At 48.6% G+C, this 18,509-nt stretch overlaps 1 protein-coding gene across 7 annotated transcripts in view; it reads right to left on the bottom strand.

The window, feature by feature from the left end:
* Rarb (retinoic acid receptor beta) overlaps nt 1-18,509 on the bottom strand; it is a 347,580-nt gene that overhangs the window by 11,930 nt on the left and 317,141 nt on the right. For all 7 annotated transcript variants that reach the window (XM_076544465.1, XM_076544464.1, XM_042284363.2 and 4 more), the window contains one exon: nt 4,194-4,354. In XM_076544465.1, coding sequence (XP_076400580.1) covers nt 4,194-4,354 — 161 coding nt within the window. The remainder of the gene's footprint in view (nt 1-4,193; nt 4,355-18,509) is intronic.

The raw sequence follows: 18,509 nt of genomic DNA, 5'->3' as shown, positions 1-18,509 counted from the left end.
AAATTACCATTACAGAGAGGAGGAGCCCAGGCCCAAGGGATGTAAGTGCCACCTAAGCAGCATCAGACATAGCTGAGAGCCTGATGGCGGGCTTCCTGCTCAGGTCAGGGGCAGAGGGTGAGAGGTGTGTGTGTGTGTGTGTGTGTGTGTGTGTGTCCTTCCCTCATCCTTGCTTCTCCCTGGAACCTGCCAATGTATCTCTGATTGACTAGCTGTAATTGGGAAATAGAAGCCACAGTGGCAGATCTGCAGAGGTGGCTGTCTGCTGTCTGATTCTTCCCTGCCCACCTATGCCACAGGCACCTGACATGTGTGCCACCCCAGGAAAGGAGCAGGAAGTTTCTTGCCTTTGAAGCAACTGCCTCCCTATAAAAAGCTTTTAACAAATGCCGAGTTCGGAACTGGGAGCTTGCAGAGGATGTGCTGTGGCCAATGTTATTTATGTGTATTCCCACCTACTTCCAGAAAGGATTTCAAGTCCCTTACACTGGAAACAAAGCCAGGTCTGTGCAGAGATGGTAAGAATAAAGGAGCAGCTGGAGGCAGCTCAGAGCACCAAGGGACAGCAGGACACTTCTCCTGAAGGCTGTCCTGCTGCCCAGCAGGGAGGGGCTGACCTCTGGTAAACTTCTTTTTCTTTCTCTCTCATTCCATTGTAAAGGCCCCCCACAGAGTGCTTGGGACTGGTGGTCCCCAGGAGCCAGGTGGGCTCAGTTATGGTTTAAATTGGAAATGTCCCCCATAGATCCATGTCTGAGTGCTTGGTCCCAGGCCGATGGTGCTGTTTCTGGAGACTGTGGAAATGCTTGTTGATGAGGTCTAGCTGGAGCAGGGTCAGGGTCACCAGTGGCTGAACTTTGAAGGTCATACCAGTCACTGTTTCCTCCTGTAACTTCAGTTTACCTAGTCACTTCAGCCACATTCTCCTGTGCCATGAGTGGAGAGACCCCCACTCTCTCTCCAGCTCCTCCCACCAGAAGTGGAAGGACCCCCACACTCTCCACCTCCCCGTGCCATGAGTGGAAGGACCCCCACACTCCACCTCCCCCTGCCATGAGTGGAGAGACCCCCACTCTCTCTCCAGCTCCTCCCACCAGAAGTGGAAGGACCCCCACACTCTCTCCACCTCCCCCTGCCATGAGTGGAGAGACCCCCACACTCCTCTACCATGGCACATGCTCGGAACTATGAACCAAAGTAAGTATTTCCTCCCCTGAGTTGATTCTGCCGGGCACTTTGCCCCTGCAACAGAGAACTAACACAACAAATTGGCCCCAAAGCGGGGTACGTGAGAAGGGGTCCAGGAAACTGCATGGACACCCCTCAGTCCTTAAAAATAAGATTTGGATTAGATGCTTGCCTGGAAGGAGATCTAATATTCCAGGAAAGGAAACTGGAGTGGGTCAGAAATGTCCCCCACTGAGGTAGCTGGGGCTGGACCTTGCTGAGGAATGCTAGCAGAGAAGACTCAAGTCATCCTACTGAGGTGCCAAGGAGGCTGGGGTGTGTCTCCACTGAGGCTGCTTTTGTGAAGCTGGGGGCTGCCTCTAGAGAGATGTGCAGATGTGTGAGTGAGCTCACAGGCGTAAGGATCACACTTGGAGGTGGGTCCCCAGAAGAGAAAACCACCACCCATGGCAACCGGGCCATTTCAGCTAGTTACCTTGTGAGTCGGGGTATGGGGCCTGACCAGGCCATGTTTAGACACTGTCACATGGAGAAGGGGGAAAGTCCTTCGTCAGCAGAACATGGTCCCAGGGGTGGTTATACTCGGGGTCTCCTGCTCTGGCTCTCTCCATCCTCTTCAGAGGACCTGCCTCCTCTGATGGCCATACTTTTCTGCCATTAGGAGTTTGGTTTGTTCCTGAGCAGCAAGGACTTCCTGTAACTGTGCACCTGCTGGCCCAAGCTCTGTCTGCCTAGCCCTCTGTACCTGGTGCAGTTTAAGTCCCGTGTCTACCACTGAACCACTAAACAAAGGAAAAGGTACTTGATCCTCTTATAGCATGGTCTACTATGTATATGTGGGGCGAACAGACCCACTCTCAGGGCCCTTAGAATGAGAAGGGGATGAGGTCCTGATCATGGTTCCTGCAAATGCTGGCTGCTTGGTAAACACCAGCTGCAAAGATGCTAACCGCAAAACAAAGATTTGCTATCAATTGCTCTCCATCACGTACACGCGGAAAGACAGGCGTCTCTGCCGTCTTTGAAGCCCCTGTATGGTTTTCCCTTTCTTGTTTCTCACTCCTTCCCTGGCACAGTCTGCCACCCCACAGGATGCTGTTTCTCAGCTTTGCCCTTGGCCCCAACCTGAGCCAGAGTCTCTACCTTTTAGGTTAAGCTCACCTTTACACTTAGCTGGATAGAATAACACAGTGCCTGCAACATGGTTGCTGATAACAGTTTCCAAAAGGAGGAAACATTCTGCTCACTGGCACTCCTCATTAGTCACCCTCTCACCCGGTGTCCGTCCAGGGATGGGTATGTGCTGGGCGGGGTTTCTGCCATGCCCCTGCCACATGCCAGGTCCCATTCCAGAAGCATTTTAGGAGTCATCTCATTTAATCCTCCAGCCGTGACAGCACCCCATGGTCAGGTGAGATCGTGGGTGGGACAGAAGTCATTTGCTCACACCACATGGCTGAGGAGAGCTGAGTGAGATGTGACTCTTGGCCTGTGTTCTGATATACCTTTCCAGTCTTTGTGTCCTTCCTATGTGAAAAATGACAATTTCCTGGCAGCATCCAGCTTTGTCCTACTCTGGGTTAAGACAGTGAACCCCAAAACAGTGGGGTCTGGGTGCGGCCCAGCAGGCTGGCCAGCATTTCTGCTTCTGCTGCTGAAGGCAGAAAAGGCCCCCAAAGGTCATTTTGAGCTGAGGTTTTCAATGTGAGCTGAATAGAGCTGCTTCAGTATCCCAGAAAAGCTTGCAGCCATCCCCAGGAAGCCAGAACGTGTGGCTGCTCAGGATCGTCAAGAGCCTCTGCCACCCCTGAGCGCGGGAAGTGCCACTCGCCACCCTTCTCAGCTTCCACACATGCAAAGTTCTCTGGTTGGCTAGGGGACCCACTGCCTTGTATCACTGCAGCCACAGCTCCCACAGAAGCCTGGGGCTCCCTGGGTGTCTACCTGGCATGTCCCAGCACCAAGTCGTTCAGAGCTCTGGGCCTGCCCTAGCCACCTCTGCCAATCACTGGTAGGCACTAACATCCAAGCACAGGACACCATGTACTCCCCAAGCTGACGTCAAGGCTCCTCTCCTTACTGTCCCTATTCCTTCCTGGCATTATCATCGTTTCTTTTTATCCTAAGGATTTTCGTGCTATTGTTTTCCCAGTTTACCTTTTACCAAACCAGAGATGGGAAACCCTCAAGTACATTTACTGGCCAGCAATCTGGGCAGCATTAGGAATCATTGAAAGAGGTCGGAATGGTGGTCTAGTTGCATCCATTCATTCGTTCTTAAGCATCTATTGAGTGCCCAGTGTGTGCACAAACTGGGAGTGTGCATTACTGAAAACAGTAATGCTAACCCGCCTTGGAAAATCCAAAGTCCCATGAGCCCACCCGGAGCATCCTCCAACCAAAGCTTCCCACCAACTCTTCTTACCTTTCTCTGCCCCTTTCTTGATTTATAACCTTAGTAAAAAGCCACTTCTCACTGAATAGTGGAGTACATGGGACCACCTATTCATGGGGCCCAGATCTCCCTGTCCTGTACCCTCCCAGATGTTCTTGAGATCATATGTACCTCTCCTGGAAGCCAGATCATAACCCAGAAAATGGATGGCCCCATAATCCTGCCTGGAATCTATAGCTGGATTGATGTTTAAAAGATGGACCCCAGATCCCCTCCAGGTCACATATCTACCACAACCTATGTAATAAATTTCTGGCTTGAGCAGACCAAAATCCCCAAGAGGAGACACAAACACAATTAATTTGTGCTGCCAGTGCTCAGCATGCAGCCCACCACACAGTAGGTGCTCACGGATGAAAAACTGCCTTAGCCCCTGTCTTAAGGCTACATGTGGGGAAGAGAGCCACCAGGAGACCTGCCTGGCTGCCAGGCCGGCTCAGGGCTGGACTGGGTGAGCATTCGTGCCAACCACAGGAAACTGTATGGGAACTATGTGGGTGCACAAGGGCCTGTGCCCACACCGCTGGCATCCCAGGCAGGTGGCTCTTACCGTGGTGTATTTACCCAGCTGGCAGAGTGAGGGAAAGGTTTCTTGGTGGGCTTTCCGGATCTTCTCTGTGAGGTCGTCTAGCTCGGCTGTCATCTCATAGCTCTCTGTGCATTCCTGCTTTGAAGGCTCCTTCTTTTTCTTGTTCCTGTCGTTCCTGACGGCTGAAAAAGGGAGACGAGAGGTCATGGAGGGCCGGGCCGTGCTCCTGAGCAAGAAGTCCCCTTTCCCAGCCCTAACGCTTGGAAGGGGAGCAGCAAGAAAGGAGGGGATCGTTCTCAGCCAGGAAAGGAACTCGGCCGTCTCTGGCAGAACCATGCCTGCCTTTCTCAGTGTGCAGGAGCACACTTCAGTCTGTGGAAGCTTGACCCGTAAGAAGTTCCAATGCGGGCTGCATGCCATGAGTGGGAAGGGTCTGAAGGGGTGTCCTGAGCGACAGAGCTGCAAGGATCTTGTCCTGGTGGGTGATGGGTTTGTTTTGTTTTGTTTCATTTCTGTCAACTTGCCATAAACTAGAGTTTTCTGGGAAGAAGAAACTCAACTGAGGACAGATCTCCATCAGATTGCCTGTAGGTGAGCTTGGAGGGCATATCTTGATGAATGATTGGTGTAGTGGGGCCCAGTTCACCCCTGGCAGGCAGCCCTGGGTGTTCTAAGAAAGCAGGGTGAGCAGGCCATGAGGAGCAAGCCGGTAAGCAGCACCCCTCCATGGCCTCTGCTTCAGTTCCTGCCATGACTTCCCTCATTCCCTGGAAGGTGAAATAACCCACCCCACAATTTCTTTTGATATTTATCACATCAAAGGAACCCAGACTGACAGGTCAGTTATACCTGGGAGCCAGATCCCTCAGCAAGGTTGCTTAATAGTGAGGTGAGCATTCTCATTTCCTCATTTTTTTTTTCAGATCAGCTGACTGGTACCGAAAAAGACTCCTCTTGAGGGTGATAAGGCTGTAGTTTGTGTCCCTTTATGCATTATGCTTGGACTTCTTATGTAAACCATATGATATCCTGTTATTTATCATGTTATTTAAAACTACAAAACCCTTGGCCGAGACAACTGTCTACTCATACACCTGTTCATTGAGACACCCAGTTCCAGGTCACTTGCAGCTGTCTGGACCTCAGGAAATAAGTGCCACTTGGCCCTGCACATCCCAGCTCAGCAGGACACTGGCACACAGTAGGGTTTATGACTCAGAGTTGTGTGGGACAGCCTCCTCCCAGGGCCAGCTTTCTCAATGGCTGTAAGTGAGCGCAAAGCCAAACTCCAGCTCTTGGCAGGAACATGAAACCCAGGGAGGCAGATAAACCGATACCAGATCACATGACTCCTCCAGGGAGTCCATGCTCACTGGAGTGTCAGGACCCAGGCTGCCTGGATGTATACGATGCCAGCATGACCTGGGCATGTGTGATGCAAGATGACCCAGGGTATAATCTGATCTGCCTAAGAGGATTTGGCCTGGCTGCCTCCCTAAGGGTACATAGGTCATCAGGACACACAGTGTCCATACTAGGAGAGTCCTCAGGATCTGTGTGGACAGGAGATGGGGGGGCGTGGAAGGGGAGACAGGCTGGGGAGGGAGGAGGAATGGAAGGACATGAGAGCAGCCAACGGCACAGAGGAGAAGTCATTGTCTGTATAAGCAGCTCACAAGGCCAGGAGGGACCACTTTTAGGAAGAGGAGCATTCTGTGGGTGTCTTGATACCTGAACCTAGAGGTTTGACCACAGAACTCACCTACTCCCCTTTTAAGGAGGCAGAACTGCCAACTTCTCTCTCTATCGGATCCACTTACTACCAAGGAAGAGAACACGTGGGAGAACACAGGCTGCTACCTTCCTTCTCAGTCCTTGGAGCAGTTGTTCTAGATGACGGAAAAACGGAGGCCCAAGAAGGGGCTTTATGGTATTCCCTTGTAACTCGGTGATTAGACAGACCTTCCTTGGAGATTTGGGGATGGGGCGAAAGGCCTCATGTTGTGAAGTGTGTGTGTGTGTGTGTGTGTGTGTGTGTGTGTGTGTGTACACAACACAACAGAAGCAGCACACAATGAGGTGGGCAGCACAGAGTGGAAGAATGGTGGTCTCTAGCTCTCTTGAGGAATGGTGCTCTACCAGGGAGAAGGTGCTGTATCCTGAAGGCTTCTGTGTCGGTGTCCCGGGCTCTTGTACAAGACCTTAGACCCTTCCTTTGACATGCCTCTGCTTTAGTCCACACAAAGGTCAAACCCAAGCAACCGTATATTTTCCAAACATCTCTGAGAGAATTTTGATATTCCTTACAGTTACCATATGACCCAGCAGCTCTTTTCCGGCCACACACCTCAGAGAACTAAGTTAACAGCAATATGCATATATGCATGAAAAATGCAACCATGAATTTCTCTATTCTTTTTTTTAATAACCCTGGACTTTTAAATTATAACCTGGTTTTGTTTTTATTTTAAGATTGATTATTAATTATATATACAATATTCTGCCTGCATATATGCCTGCAGACCAGAAGTGGGTGCCAGATCTCATTACAGATGGTTGTGAGCTATCATGTGGTTGCTGGGAATTGAACTCAGGACCTCCAGAAGAACAGCCAGTGCTCTTAACTGCTGAGCCATCTCTCCAGCCCCGAATCTCACTATTCTTAACACCAACCCTAACAGCCTTGGGGTGGAACCGTCCACATGACCATCTGTGGATGGCACATAAACTAAATGATTTGTCAAACCATAGAATCTTGCTTGATATTGAAAGAAATGAAATGTAACTGATGCAGGTTACACTGTGGATGAACTCTGGAAACTGTGCTGAGAGAAGAAACCAGTTGCCAAAGACCATGTATCTTAGTCAGGGTTTCTCTTGCTGTGAGGAGACACCATGATCACAGCAACTCTTATGAAGGAAAACCTTTACTTGTGGTGGTGGTTACAGTTTCAGAGGTTTAGTCCATTATCATCATGATGGAGAGTATGGCCATGTGCAGGCAGATGTGGTTCTAGAATCAACATCTTGACCCAAAGGCAACAGTTGGGAGTGGTCTGAGACACTGGGCAGTATCTTGAGCATGTATGAGACCTCAAAGCCTGCCTCCACAGTGACACACTGCCTCCAACAGGCTACACCTCCTAATATTGCCACTCCCTTTGGGGACCTTCTTCTATTAAACCACAACATCCTACTCCTTATCCCCCAAAGGCTTATAGCCATATCATAATGTAAAATTACATTCAGTCCAACTTCAAAAGTTCTCATAGTCTATAACAACCCCAAACTTAAAAGTCTAAAGTTCAAAGTCTCTTTTGAGATTCATGCAATCTCTTAGCTATAATCACTTGTAAAATTAAAATAAAAAAGTAGATCATATACTTCCAATATATAATGGCATGGGATATACATTATTGTTCCAAAACAGGGAAGGGAGCATACTGGAAATACACCGGACCAAAGCAAAACCAAAAACAAGCTGGGCAAACTCCAAACTCTGTATCTCCACGTCTGATATCAAAGCATTATTCAGATCTCCAATTCCTTTCAGCTTTGTTGACTACAACACACTTCTTTCCCTTGGGCTGGTTCCACTCCCTGTTATCAGCTCTCCTTGGCAGGTATCCCATGGCTCTAGCATCTCCAGCATCTTGGGATCTCTAAGGCAATCAGGCTTCAACTTCGCAGCTTCATTCAGTGGCTTCTGTAGGCCTCCATTTTGGGACACCCCTGACAAATGCCTGGCTTCAGCAGCTTTCCTTAGTCGTGGAGGCAAATTCCATAACTCATTTCTTCTATCATTAACTCCAGAACTGAGTGGCCAAAGCTGCCAAGTTTTGCTCCTTACTGGAGCTGGAACATGGCCCCCTTGTTCAATTACATCTTTACCAGTTTTCTATTTTCCATGGTTTCTTTCACTGCCTAAGCTTGGCTGTCCTGAAATTGTATCTGTAGACTAGGCTGGCCTTGAACTCAGAGGTCTTTCAATTATATCTTCACCAACTTTCTTTTTTCCGATGGCTACCTTCACTGCCTAAGTTTGGCTCTTCTGGAACTTGTAGACCAGACTAGCCTCCAATGCAGAGATCTGCCAGCCTCTGTCTCTGGAGTGCTGGGTTTAAAGGTGTGCACCACACCCAGTTCTTGTTTGTTTGTTTGTTTATTTTTGAGACAGGGCTTCTCTGTGTAGCTTTGTGCCTTTCCTGGATCTCACTTGGTAGCCCAGGCTGGACTTGCACTCACAGAGATCTGCCTGGCTCTGCCTCCCAAGTGCTGGCACACACCTTTAATTACACCCAGTTCTTTAATTCCTCTTCACCTGTTGAGTGAGAATTTAACTGGGTGGGATCTTGCCCTGAGGTCACCACACCCTTTATTCCATTTCTTAATCTGTTTATCCCCTTGTACACAGGATTTAGCTCTATTCCACTTCCTGGTGCTCTTTTTCTCCTCAAATATTTTTCCTTGCTCAGCTTGCTCCTTTTTGTTATAAATCTTCATAGAGTTAACACTAGTAAGCACACAATGGAGTCTGTTTTAGGATTTCCTCTGTTAAGGGAATTAATCCAAAACTCTCACTTTAGCCTCAGGCAGACTTTTCAGACAAGGGCAAAAAGCAGCCACATTCTTCAGCAAAATCTCACAAGACTGGTCTCTAGGTAACACACTAACATCCTTCAACTTGAACCTCTTGGTCCAGCCCCCACAGTTCAAATTGCTCTCTGCACCACTGTCCTCCGTGTTCCTAGTGGGATGGCCCACTAAGCAGCACTAAGTGTTCAACTGCTTTTCTGGCCCACAGTCCCCAGGTCCGTATTCCTTCAAACAAAAGCACCGTCAGGCCTGTCACAGCCATACCCAGTCCCTGGTACCAACTTCCGGCTTAGTTAGGGTTTCTATTGCTGTGAAGAGAGGGCATGGCCCTTGTAGCATGAATGTTAAAAGGTCTTGTTAATAAAACCAAACCTGGAGCCAGATATTGGGGTCAAAGCCGGAAGATCAGAGAAGCAGAACAAGCCACAGCCACCTCACCTTGCCGCCACAGCCACCTCACCTTGCCAACTCCTCAGCCGATCCTGTTTCCTCAGACTGGATGCCTCTGAGTCCTCATCCGAACGGATCTCAGCTGAACTGCTGCAGCTTAACCAGGTTCTAGTTCCTGGTCCTCACACCTTATATACCTTTCTGCTTCCTGCCATGACTTCCTGGGATTAAAGGCATGTGTCACCATGCCTGGCTGTTTCCAGTGTGGCTTTAAACTCACAGAGAGATCTGGATGGATCTCTGACTCCAGAATTTTAGGATTAAAGGTGTGTGTGCCACCATTTTCTGGCCTCTATGTCTATCTAGTGGCTGTTCTGTTCTCTGACCCCAGATAAGTTTATTAAGGTGCACAATATATTGGGGAACACAATATCACCACAGGCCATGGCAACTCTTATAAAGGAAAACATTTAATTGCGGTGGCAGCTCACAGTTTCAAAGGTTTAGTCCATTATCGTCATGGCTGAGTGCATGGCACCTGGGAGTATGGCAGTATGCAGGCAGACATGGTGCTAGAGAATTCTACATCCTGATTCAAAGGCAACAGGAAGTGGTCTGAGATACTTGGTGGTATCTTGAGTACATGGAAGACCTGAGAGCCCACCTCCACAGTGACACACTCTCTTCAACAAGACCACACCTACTCCAACAAGGCCACACCTCCTAATAGTGGCACTCCCTTTGGGGGGCATTTCCTTTCAAACCACCACACTGTGTAACATACCTTTCCACTTGTATGTAATATCCATAGACAGCAGTGGGTGGGAAGGGTTGGACTGGGGGAGGGAGGTTCGGGGAGGACTCATGGTTGCAGAGTTTCTCCTTGAGGAGAGGAAGGTGTCTGGACTTCATAGGAATGCGGTGCTGCTAATTCTGTGACCACAGCACACTGAAGGGTACACCTTTACCTGACTAATGCTAAGCTGTGTGGCTTTCAGAGAGAGTTTCTCCAAACAGATAGTCACTAACAACTCTGGCCAGAACCAGAGGCCAGATGCCACCTTTGACCCTAAAGCACACAGCAGGGTAGTTCCAGTGAGGGGCGGCTGGTGTCTTAGGCTCATGAAATCGCCCAGGAGCTGGGCCAGCAGCTCATCATCATTCCCTTTCTGGGGATCAAGAATCCCCTCCCTGAAAGCAGTAGAGGGAGATTTCAGCGGAATACAGGGGAAAGCAGAGGACGTGGGAGATTCCAGAGGAAACAAACAGGTCCAGGGCCTTCTCTGATAGTCGCTCCCTGGCAGCTATGCGCTGTTTTCCCAAGGCCTCTGCCTCTGAATGGAGCTGTTCTGGACACTAGAGAGATGTGACCTTGCAGGGACAGTGGCCCTGCTATCATGTCTTCTGCAACCTGAACCCTGGACTGCTTATCGTAACCTGACAGCATCCTCCATGCCTCACAGCAGCCTGGAAGGATGGGGAGGCTGTGGATCCTGTGAAGGCCCTGTGTCTTGCAGGTGACCTGGCTGGTTCTGAACTTCACGCAGAGGGCGGCTCTTCAGCGCTTTGTGATGCCTGCCACACAAAACGATAATGAAGTTCTGTGAAGGTCGGCACTGAGAACTCCGCATGCACAATGCTGTGTGAGGGTCCTCACTGTGGCTGCAGGTGGTGATTCAGGCTATGAGGAGGTGCACCAAGGGGCAGTGAGGGCTATGGATCCCTTTCTCCGGGAGCCTGTGGTGTGGAACTATGCTTTGTGGTGGCCCCACACTTCTCTCTCCCACAAAGCACCTGGCTGTTGCACACAGTCCCCCATCCACAGTGGCCATGGGGGCTGACAAGCTGCTTCTCTGCAGTCCACCTGAGAATGGGTAGGGATGTAGTGGGAGTGCATGGTCAGCTGGTGTCAGAGCCTGCTCCCTGCCCCACCGCTCTGGGACTATGGAAAGGGCAAGGCTTTATTTTACCTCCTCTGCATTCCCCAAGTTTACTACTGCTGGACTCACCGCGGGCTTTCAGGGACTGTGCCGTGAACGTCACGGAGAATGGGTGACTAAGCACGGGGTTCCGTCCCTTTGTGGGGACGTGCATGTGGCCAGACAGAGTGCTTCTGAGCTGTTGCCTCCTAAAATGAACAGCCTTGCTGTCACCGAGTGGTCTGCAGAGGGATCGTTGAGTGCTCCTGCCCCTTCAGCAGTGGCCTGGAGGGTGATGGAAGGGAGGGGTGTGTGATTTATACACCCCTGATAGGACTTGGCCTGATGTTTGCAAAGCACTTCTTAGAGTAAAGGTGCTTCATAAATATCAGGCTTCTACTCAGGAGGGGCAAAGTGCTACAAATCAGATTTGGTGGCATGAAAGTAACATATTTATGATCCACTATCATATTGCAAATGAAATGAATGTCATAAAAGTGTCACTTATACAAATACTTCTGATGTACAGATCCCGACCTATGAATATGAAAACAGACACCCAAGCACTTTTATTTGAATGTCTAATCATGGAAATAAATGAAGCCATGTTCATTTTAATGTGTGCACTTGTGCATGTATCTGGAATATTGATTTTCATACACACGATAAAAATTTAATGCAGAAACACGGGAAAACTGTAAGCCCCACACAGACCCAGGAAGAGGACGACAGTGCTTTCCTGAAAACTTCTTGTCCTCAACAAGAGAAAATACCATCAATGGTGCATTTTGTTCATAAAGACTTTTTCATATTCAGTTTAGCAAAGGGAGCACAACGGCCTATTTATTCTTGCTTGAAATTAAAGTCTGAAATCCGCACATTCCGACTCCTCAGCTCCCTGTTAACTCCATGAATAATGGGTCACAGTTGGTCTGAAGCCGCTCTGTAACTACTGTGCTGAGATGCTCCGGAGGAAAGCGTGGAAGTTTGGTCTAATCCGAGTTTAAAGACTCTTTTCTGGGTTACTTATATAAATGAACTCCACGGACCTGAGGGCAGGGGATGCATCACTAATTGTTGAGACCACTTTTCCCATAACTTAAGGACTGAATGGTTGGTGGGTGCTCAAGCACTTGACAAGAATCATCCCATGAAGGAGGCCTGAGCTGGGGTGCAATGTTCCCTCCACTGCACAATGTCCTTGACGATGGAGTCTGTCTGTCCCCGAATAAAGACCATGTCACACATACAGTGGTTGGATTCAGAAAGATGTGTGGCAGAGGCTGGGCTTTCACTCCATTCAGTTTGCAGGTGATATCGGACCAGTCCGAGGCCAGAGTACCCTGAGTGTTTGTGTAATGAAAGAATCTTTTCATTCTGGGGACCCCGATTTCAGCCTCTCCCCACATCTCCAAGCATGCCACATGGTTGCTTGTGGAAGCACTTGCACACCCCCACAACTGTCAAGTGGTGTCCACTGTGCCAGGGAGCAGGCAGGGGCACTGTGGGGAATCTGTAGATAACAAGTCAAGTGTGGAGGAAACAATCTGGATGTAGCATTTCAAAAACGTAGCAAGGTCCTCATGGCTTGGACCAGCTTCCCAAAGCTACTCCGAGCAGCAGAGGCCAGTCCTTTATACCACAATGTGCAGAGGCCAAATGCTTCTCAAACTACTTTATACAAAGGATACCTGGGAGACAGTTCTAAACACACCCTTCCCCCACGTGACTATGAGCAATGGAGATCCTATCTTTACACCTGGACATCGTTCCACTCCCTCCTTCTGAAATCTCAGCAGGTGTAGCCAGCCCTGTTGGGGTGGATGTGTTTTTCTGGTGGCCATGCTTGCAAGGCCATGCTTTAGGGTTTAGGGGCTGTCTCCCAGGGACATGTGAACTATAGGAATCATTTTCAGTTTAACTCTACAAAGAGGGCGAAGGAGATGGGTGTGGTGACAAGTGCTTGTCTTCCCATCACTGCAGAAACTTAAGCAGGAGGATCAAAAGTTTAAGGCTAGCCTGGACAACAGAGTGAGACCCCCGTCTTAGAGCAAGCATACACATTAAGAAGAAGCCTGGTGCTACAGTGTCACGGGAAGTGCTTCCTCTTGTATGTGAGGCACTGAGTTTAATCCCCAGGACTGCAAAGTAAATAAACACAAATCAACCAACCAACTATCCTGCCCACCGCTGCCTGGACTCAGAGGGCAAAGAGAACATTCTAGTGTGCCGTGCTGTGTAATTGAGTGACTGCGAAATTTCCAAAATCTCCTTGCCAGTTGGTGGTCCTTAGCTCCATTCCTCTGTCAGCAAGGGGCTGCTTCAGTGAGAATTTTGCGTCTCTGACCTTGCACTTGTGATAGTTGTCCTTTGTAGACGGGGGCTGAGGCCACGGCCTTAACACATGACAATGGAAATGAAAGACACTGGGCCTGGATCAGTCATCTGACTGTGAACGAAGACTCACCCACTACTCTCCTTGTTTTTTATATTATTTACTTACTTACTTACTTACTTACTTACTTACTTACTTACTTATTTTTGAGACAAGGTCTCCCTATGTATCTCTGGCTGTCCTGAAACTTGCTATGTAGATCAGGCTGGTCTCCAACTCACAGAAATCCACCTGTCTCTGCCTTCTAAGTGCTGAGATTAAAGGAGTACAACACCATACCCAGTCCTTTGCCTTGTTTAAAACAAAAAACTCCAATGTGGGGAGCAGAGTTCAGGGTGCACCTCATAGTGCACAGTCAGAGCACAAGCCCAGGGTCCATGTCCCAGTGCACAGTCACAGCACAAGCTGAAGTTCACACTGTTGCTGCCCTACCTGTCCTTGCACATATGAATCACCTACTGTGGGTTTTTTGACTTTTTGGATAAAAAAAAGGGGGGGGTCACCCTAGCAGCAGGAATGAACACACTAAAACAGTCAGCTGTGTAGAAAATAGTCACATGTCTGAAGGGCCATGTGACCTGCATCCATCACTCATCTGAGGGACGGAAGAGTGGCCACTGGGTTTTCCAGACGTTTGCTAACATTTGGAACATTAATGTCCCATCTAGAACATTAATGTGGAGAAGCTCTTGCATATTTTCAAATAAATTTTAGAAATCTGAGCCATTAGAAGAAAAATCTACATGTAGATGTGTGGGTGTTCATACTGTGTGTTTCATTTAGATGACAAAAGAACTCTATATGCCTTCAGTGGACACACATAACCCTCCCCCCACATACACATACACAACACCATAACAAACACACACACAAATAAAAACTAAAAACAGAACAACACTATGTGGAAACCCTATAATTTCTAAGCTCATTTAAAAAATTACCTCATGAAACAAATTGAAGACATGTCTTTCTGTAATAAGCCTATAGAATCAGTCAGTAAACCACCTGCATTTATGGAACAGAAGGCTGTATGAATCTCTCAAAGAGCTGCAAGAGGTCTTTTGTAGAGGCCCATGGGGGCCCCTTCTGGGAGAGGTTGAAAGGTTCTTGTCTACAGAGGTGACTGGAGCAACCTGGATGTACATCATGCCATGGGGCGGGGCTTGTACATCAGGCTAGATGTAGGGGTCCCTTGCAGGCTAGGCAGTCTTGTCAAGGAAACTTTGAGTTTAAGTTCACTGGGTTGCTTCTGGCAGTCACAGTAACAGAAGAGTCCCTCTGCTCATGGTGAAGAGATGGCTGGGGGCAGAGATCACTTGAAGCAATTTCTGGAAGCTCCAGTGAAAACGTGAGGAAGTTCTGAGTCAAGGAGGGATTGTGCAGTGGAGCCAGAGTAAGGGATGCCGGGCAGGGCCTAAAGGATGCCGGGCAGGGCCTGTGACAGCTCTCACCTTGGTGAGGGGTGAGAGGGACAAGATTAAATGTGCGGGATTCCAGGTACTCATGCTATCCTGGGGGGTGTGCAACTGGATAGCTCGACATAAGCCCAGGAAGCGATGGCCATGGCCAGAGCCTGGGGAACAGCCTCTCCTATGGGAATAGTAGAACAGAATGCCAGCCCATCCTCTAGGCCCCGTTTCCCTTCTCCCAGTCCTTCTAGAAATTAATGTGGATGAGACTCAGATTTGGGAACTAACGTTTTAGTTGCTTCTGTGTGTCGGGTGCTGATGCAGACCGTGGGGCTCTGGCAGGGAACTAGAGTGAAGTGTGCGTGTTCAGCAAGGAGGATGGAAGGAGGGCTACCCATAGGAAAACGCTACCAGAAACTCTGATAGTTCCTTGCCCTTGCCTTTAAAAAGCCAAGATTGGAAACATTTTAACCTACTGGTAGATACACTTAAGATCTCCTTCTGGGGGCCAGCAGACTTGTTTCTTAAATCACTAGTCTGGCAAGTGATCTAGACTTCTGGCCTTAGTCACAGCATGAAGTACAGCTTGTCCCAACAGCAATGTAACACCTGTCTCATGACTACCCTCTTCCCTTCAGGGCTGAGGGGCACTCCATGCCCTGCTAAGTGCTTCCCATATATTCTGTCATTTATTTTCCAGCAACTCCCAAGATTACACATGTAGAAACTGAGTCTGGGTGTCCCAGAGGCCACACAGTCATTGACCCACAGAAGGAGGACTTGAACACCAAGACACCTCAGGTTCCACAGCCATATACTGTGCATAAAGTGACTTTCAGAACTTTTTCCTTTTCAAAAGATCGGGGTCTATAACACGAATGTAACAAGGAATTTCTCTTCTTGGCTTGGCTGTCCTTGCATGCTATGGAGTAACCACTCCCTGGCCAAGAAAAAAATGTCAGAAGATCAAATAGAAAAAAAAAAAAAAAAAAAAAAGCCCGTGTCATGTGGCTCTCACTCAGCGCATCCATGGCTGTTCAGTTCTCTGGCCAGTTTGCCTTCCAGCGAGAAGGAAGCAGCAGACCAGCCCCAGCTGCCCATCTCCTAAAGGGCTGGATCCTGCTGAGATCACACAAGTCCTGCCCGTCCCACTATCCCGAGCCTCAGGGGAGAGTCACAGGGAAGGAAACATGCCATCTTGGCTGTTCTCATCACCACTTGTGGCCACACACTTGAATGTCTGTCACAACAGAGATCCAAGTTTCTCCTCCCAGGAATGCTTACACCAAGGGACCAGAGAGAGAGACACAAAAGTATCCCAAGAAACACCACACCAGACATTCCTGCCCCAGCTTCCCATTCTTTTCCTTTGCCCTTCCTGTAACAACCAAACCCACATCACGAGCAGCAGAATGTGACTTCCCCCTTTAATCAGAAGGAGATCTGCTGAGGCCCTGGAAGGCAGAGACTCCCTGGAGACTGCAAAGAGAAGTACAGAGCAAAGCAGACAAGCAGTGACAGACAACTTTCTGTGGCTGCCACTCACCGCGTGGGTCCACAGCATGAGCACAAAGTCAGGACCGGACCTTCAGCTAAGGAAGAAGCACATCCAAGACATGACTGCTGCTCATGCAGAGCACAGAGGAGCAGAGGTGCAGAGGTGCAGAGGCGCAGAGGTGCAGAAGCATGCTGCACCCCAAATGCCACTCTCACTGGTCAGTAAGAGGCATTGTCTGGGTATCCACAGTGGTCCAGGCCGTGAGTTGAAAAACACGAAGCCCAGCCTGCCTAGTCTTTTGTGTTGGAGGACATTGGGGGACAAACTGAGCCTCTCCTGGCAAACCCTGTGAAGAACCCCGGAATGGGAGGGAGGGAGCGAGCGAGTGAGCGAGCAATGGACAGGGTGCTGTGTTAGGAAGTGAGGACAAGGGAAACACTCTTACGTTGCACACCACAGAGATAACTGGCACATCCATGTTCATGGCTACACAGTTCACAATAGCCGCAAAATGGAAGCAGCTTAGACAGCCATCAGGCAATGAATGGGTAAGGAATAGGTGCACATATACACAATGGAATTCTATTTAACCATAAAGAAAAATGAAATCATAACATTTGTAGGAAAATGGATGGAACGGAAGATCATTATGGCAAGCAAAATAAACCAGACTCAGGAAGACAAATGCCATGTTTTCTCTCATATGCAAGTCCCAGATTTAAAACTCTCTCTGTCTCTCTGTGTCTCTCTCTGCCTCTCTCGTGTGTGTGTGTGTGTATGTGTGTGTGTGTGTGTGTGTGTGTGTGTGTGTGTGTGTGTGTGTGTGTGTGTGTAGTGAGGGCAGAAGTGGCTGTGTGGAGAAGGAATACCTTCAAGCAGAGTGTAGGGATGGCAGAGCCAAGTATAGCAGGCCTTGGTATTGGCAATCTTCCTGATCCAGGATGCAAACAACCACAGGAAGAAAAGAAGCTGGAACAGTGTATCTGTACTGAACACAGACTATTTTTCTTGTCTTTAATCCTTACATAATATAATCTCATATTGTATAACATTTATATTGTGGTAGGTATTCTAAATAATCTAGAAATGATTTAAAGTATGTGGCTAGCATGTATATTAATAGATCGCACAGCTATGGCACCTTTGCTACACAAGGTCTTTGGACACCCTCAGATCTTAGACTGCAGTACATCCTGGAAAACAGCCGGGGAAATTGAGGAATGACTATAGTGTGGGTATCAGGGAATTGCAAATATTACCTATGGTAGGGAAATAATTCTCCACAAATTAATTATAGTGACTGGAGGAGCTGTTTGTCAGTTAAGTGACACCCCTCATTCACACTGTAGTTCGACTTCAGGATTATAGGGACCCAGTGCCAGGCAGGGCCAGCACTGCATGATTTCCCTGCGATACTAGTGACAGAGGCAGTCTGTTCCTTAGAGAGCCACATCTGGACCTGGGGTGAGAGCAACATTTCTCATAAGATTTTGGACACAGACATCCTTTAGGCTTGCTGGATCTTCATGGCCCCTGTTAGAACTCAACTGAGCTTGTACCACCAAAGGCAAGGGGACTGTGTGTGAGCTGCCGGGTTGTGTTCCAGGAAAACTTGAAGAAGAGAAAGCCTAGACCAAATTCGATGGTAGCTAAAGTTTTCCTGGTTCTGTTCAGCTCCTGTGGCTCTGCGGCCAGCCACTTGGACCCAAGTAAACACACAGAGATTTATATTACTTATAAACTGTATGGCAGTGGCAGGTTTCTTGCTATCTGTTCTTATATCTTAAATTAACCCATTTCTATTAATCAATTAAGTTGCCACGTGGCTTGTGGTTTGTGGCTTACCGGTACTTTTACATCTTGCTTCCTCTGTGTCTGGCTGGCGACTCCTGACTCAGCCTTCCTGTTCCCAGAATTCTCCTCTCTCCTTGTCCGGCCTATACTTCCTGCCTGGCTACTGGCCAATCAGTACTTTATTTATTAACCAATCAGACCAACACATTCAGAGCATATAGAACATCCCACAGCATTCGACCCCTGGACTCTGATGTGCACACTGTTAGGCTGAAAACTGTCCTTGGTTGTTGGAGTCCAAGCTGGGGAGCCGAGGACATTCACCAGAAAAGCAGA

Source organism: Peromyscus maniculatus, chromosome 9 (genome assembly GCF_049852395.1).
Source record: "Peromyscus maniculatus bairdii isolate BWxNUB_F1_BW_parent chromosome 9, HU_Pman_BW_mat_3.1, whole genome shotgun sequence".
NCBI lineage: Eukaryota > Metazoa > Chordata > Mammalia > Rodentia > Cricetidae > Peromyscus > Peromyscus maniculatus.
The sequence above is the reverse complement of the archived record's forward strand: the minus strand, read 5'-3'. Positions and strand labels throughout refer to the sequence as shown.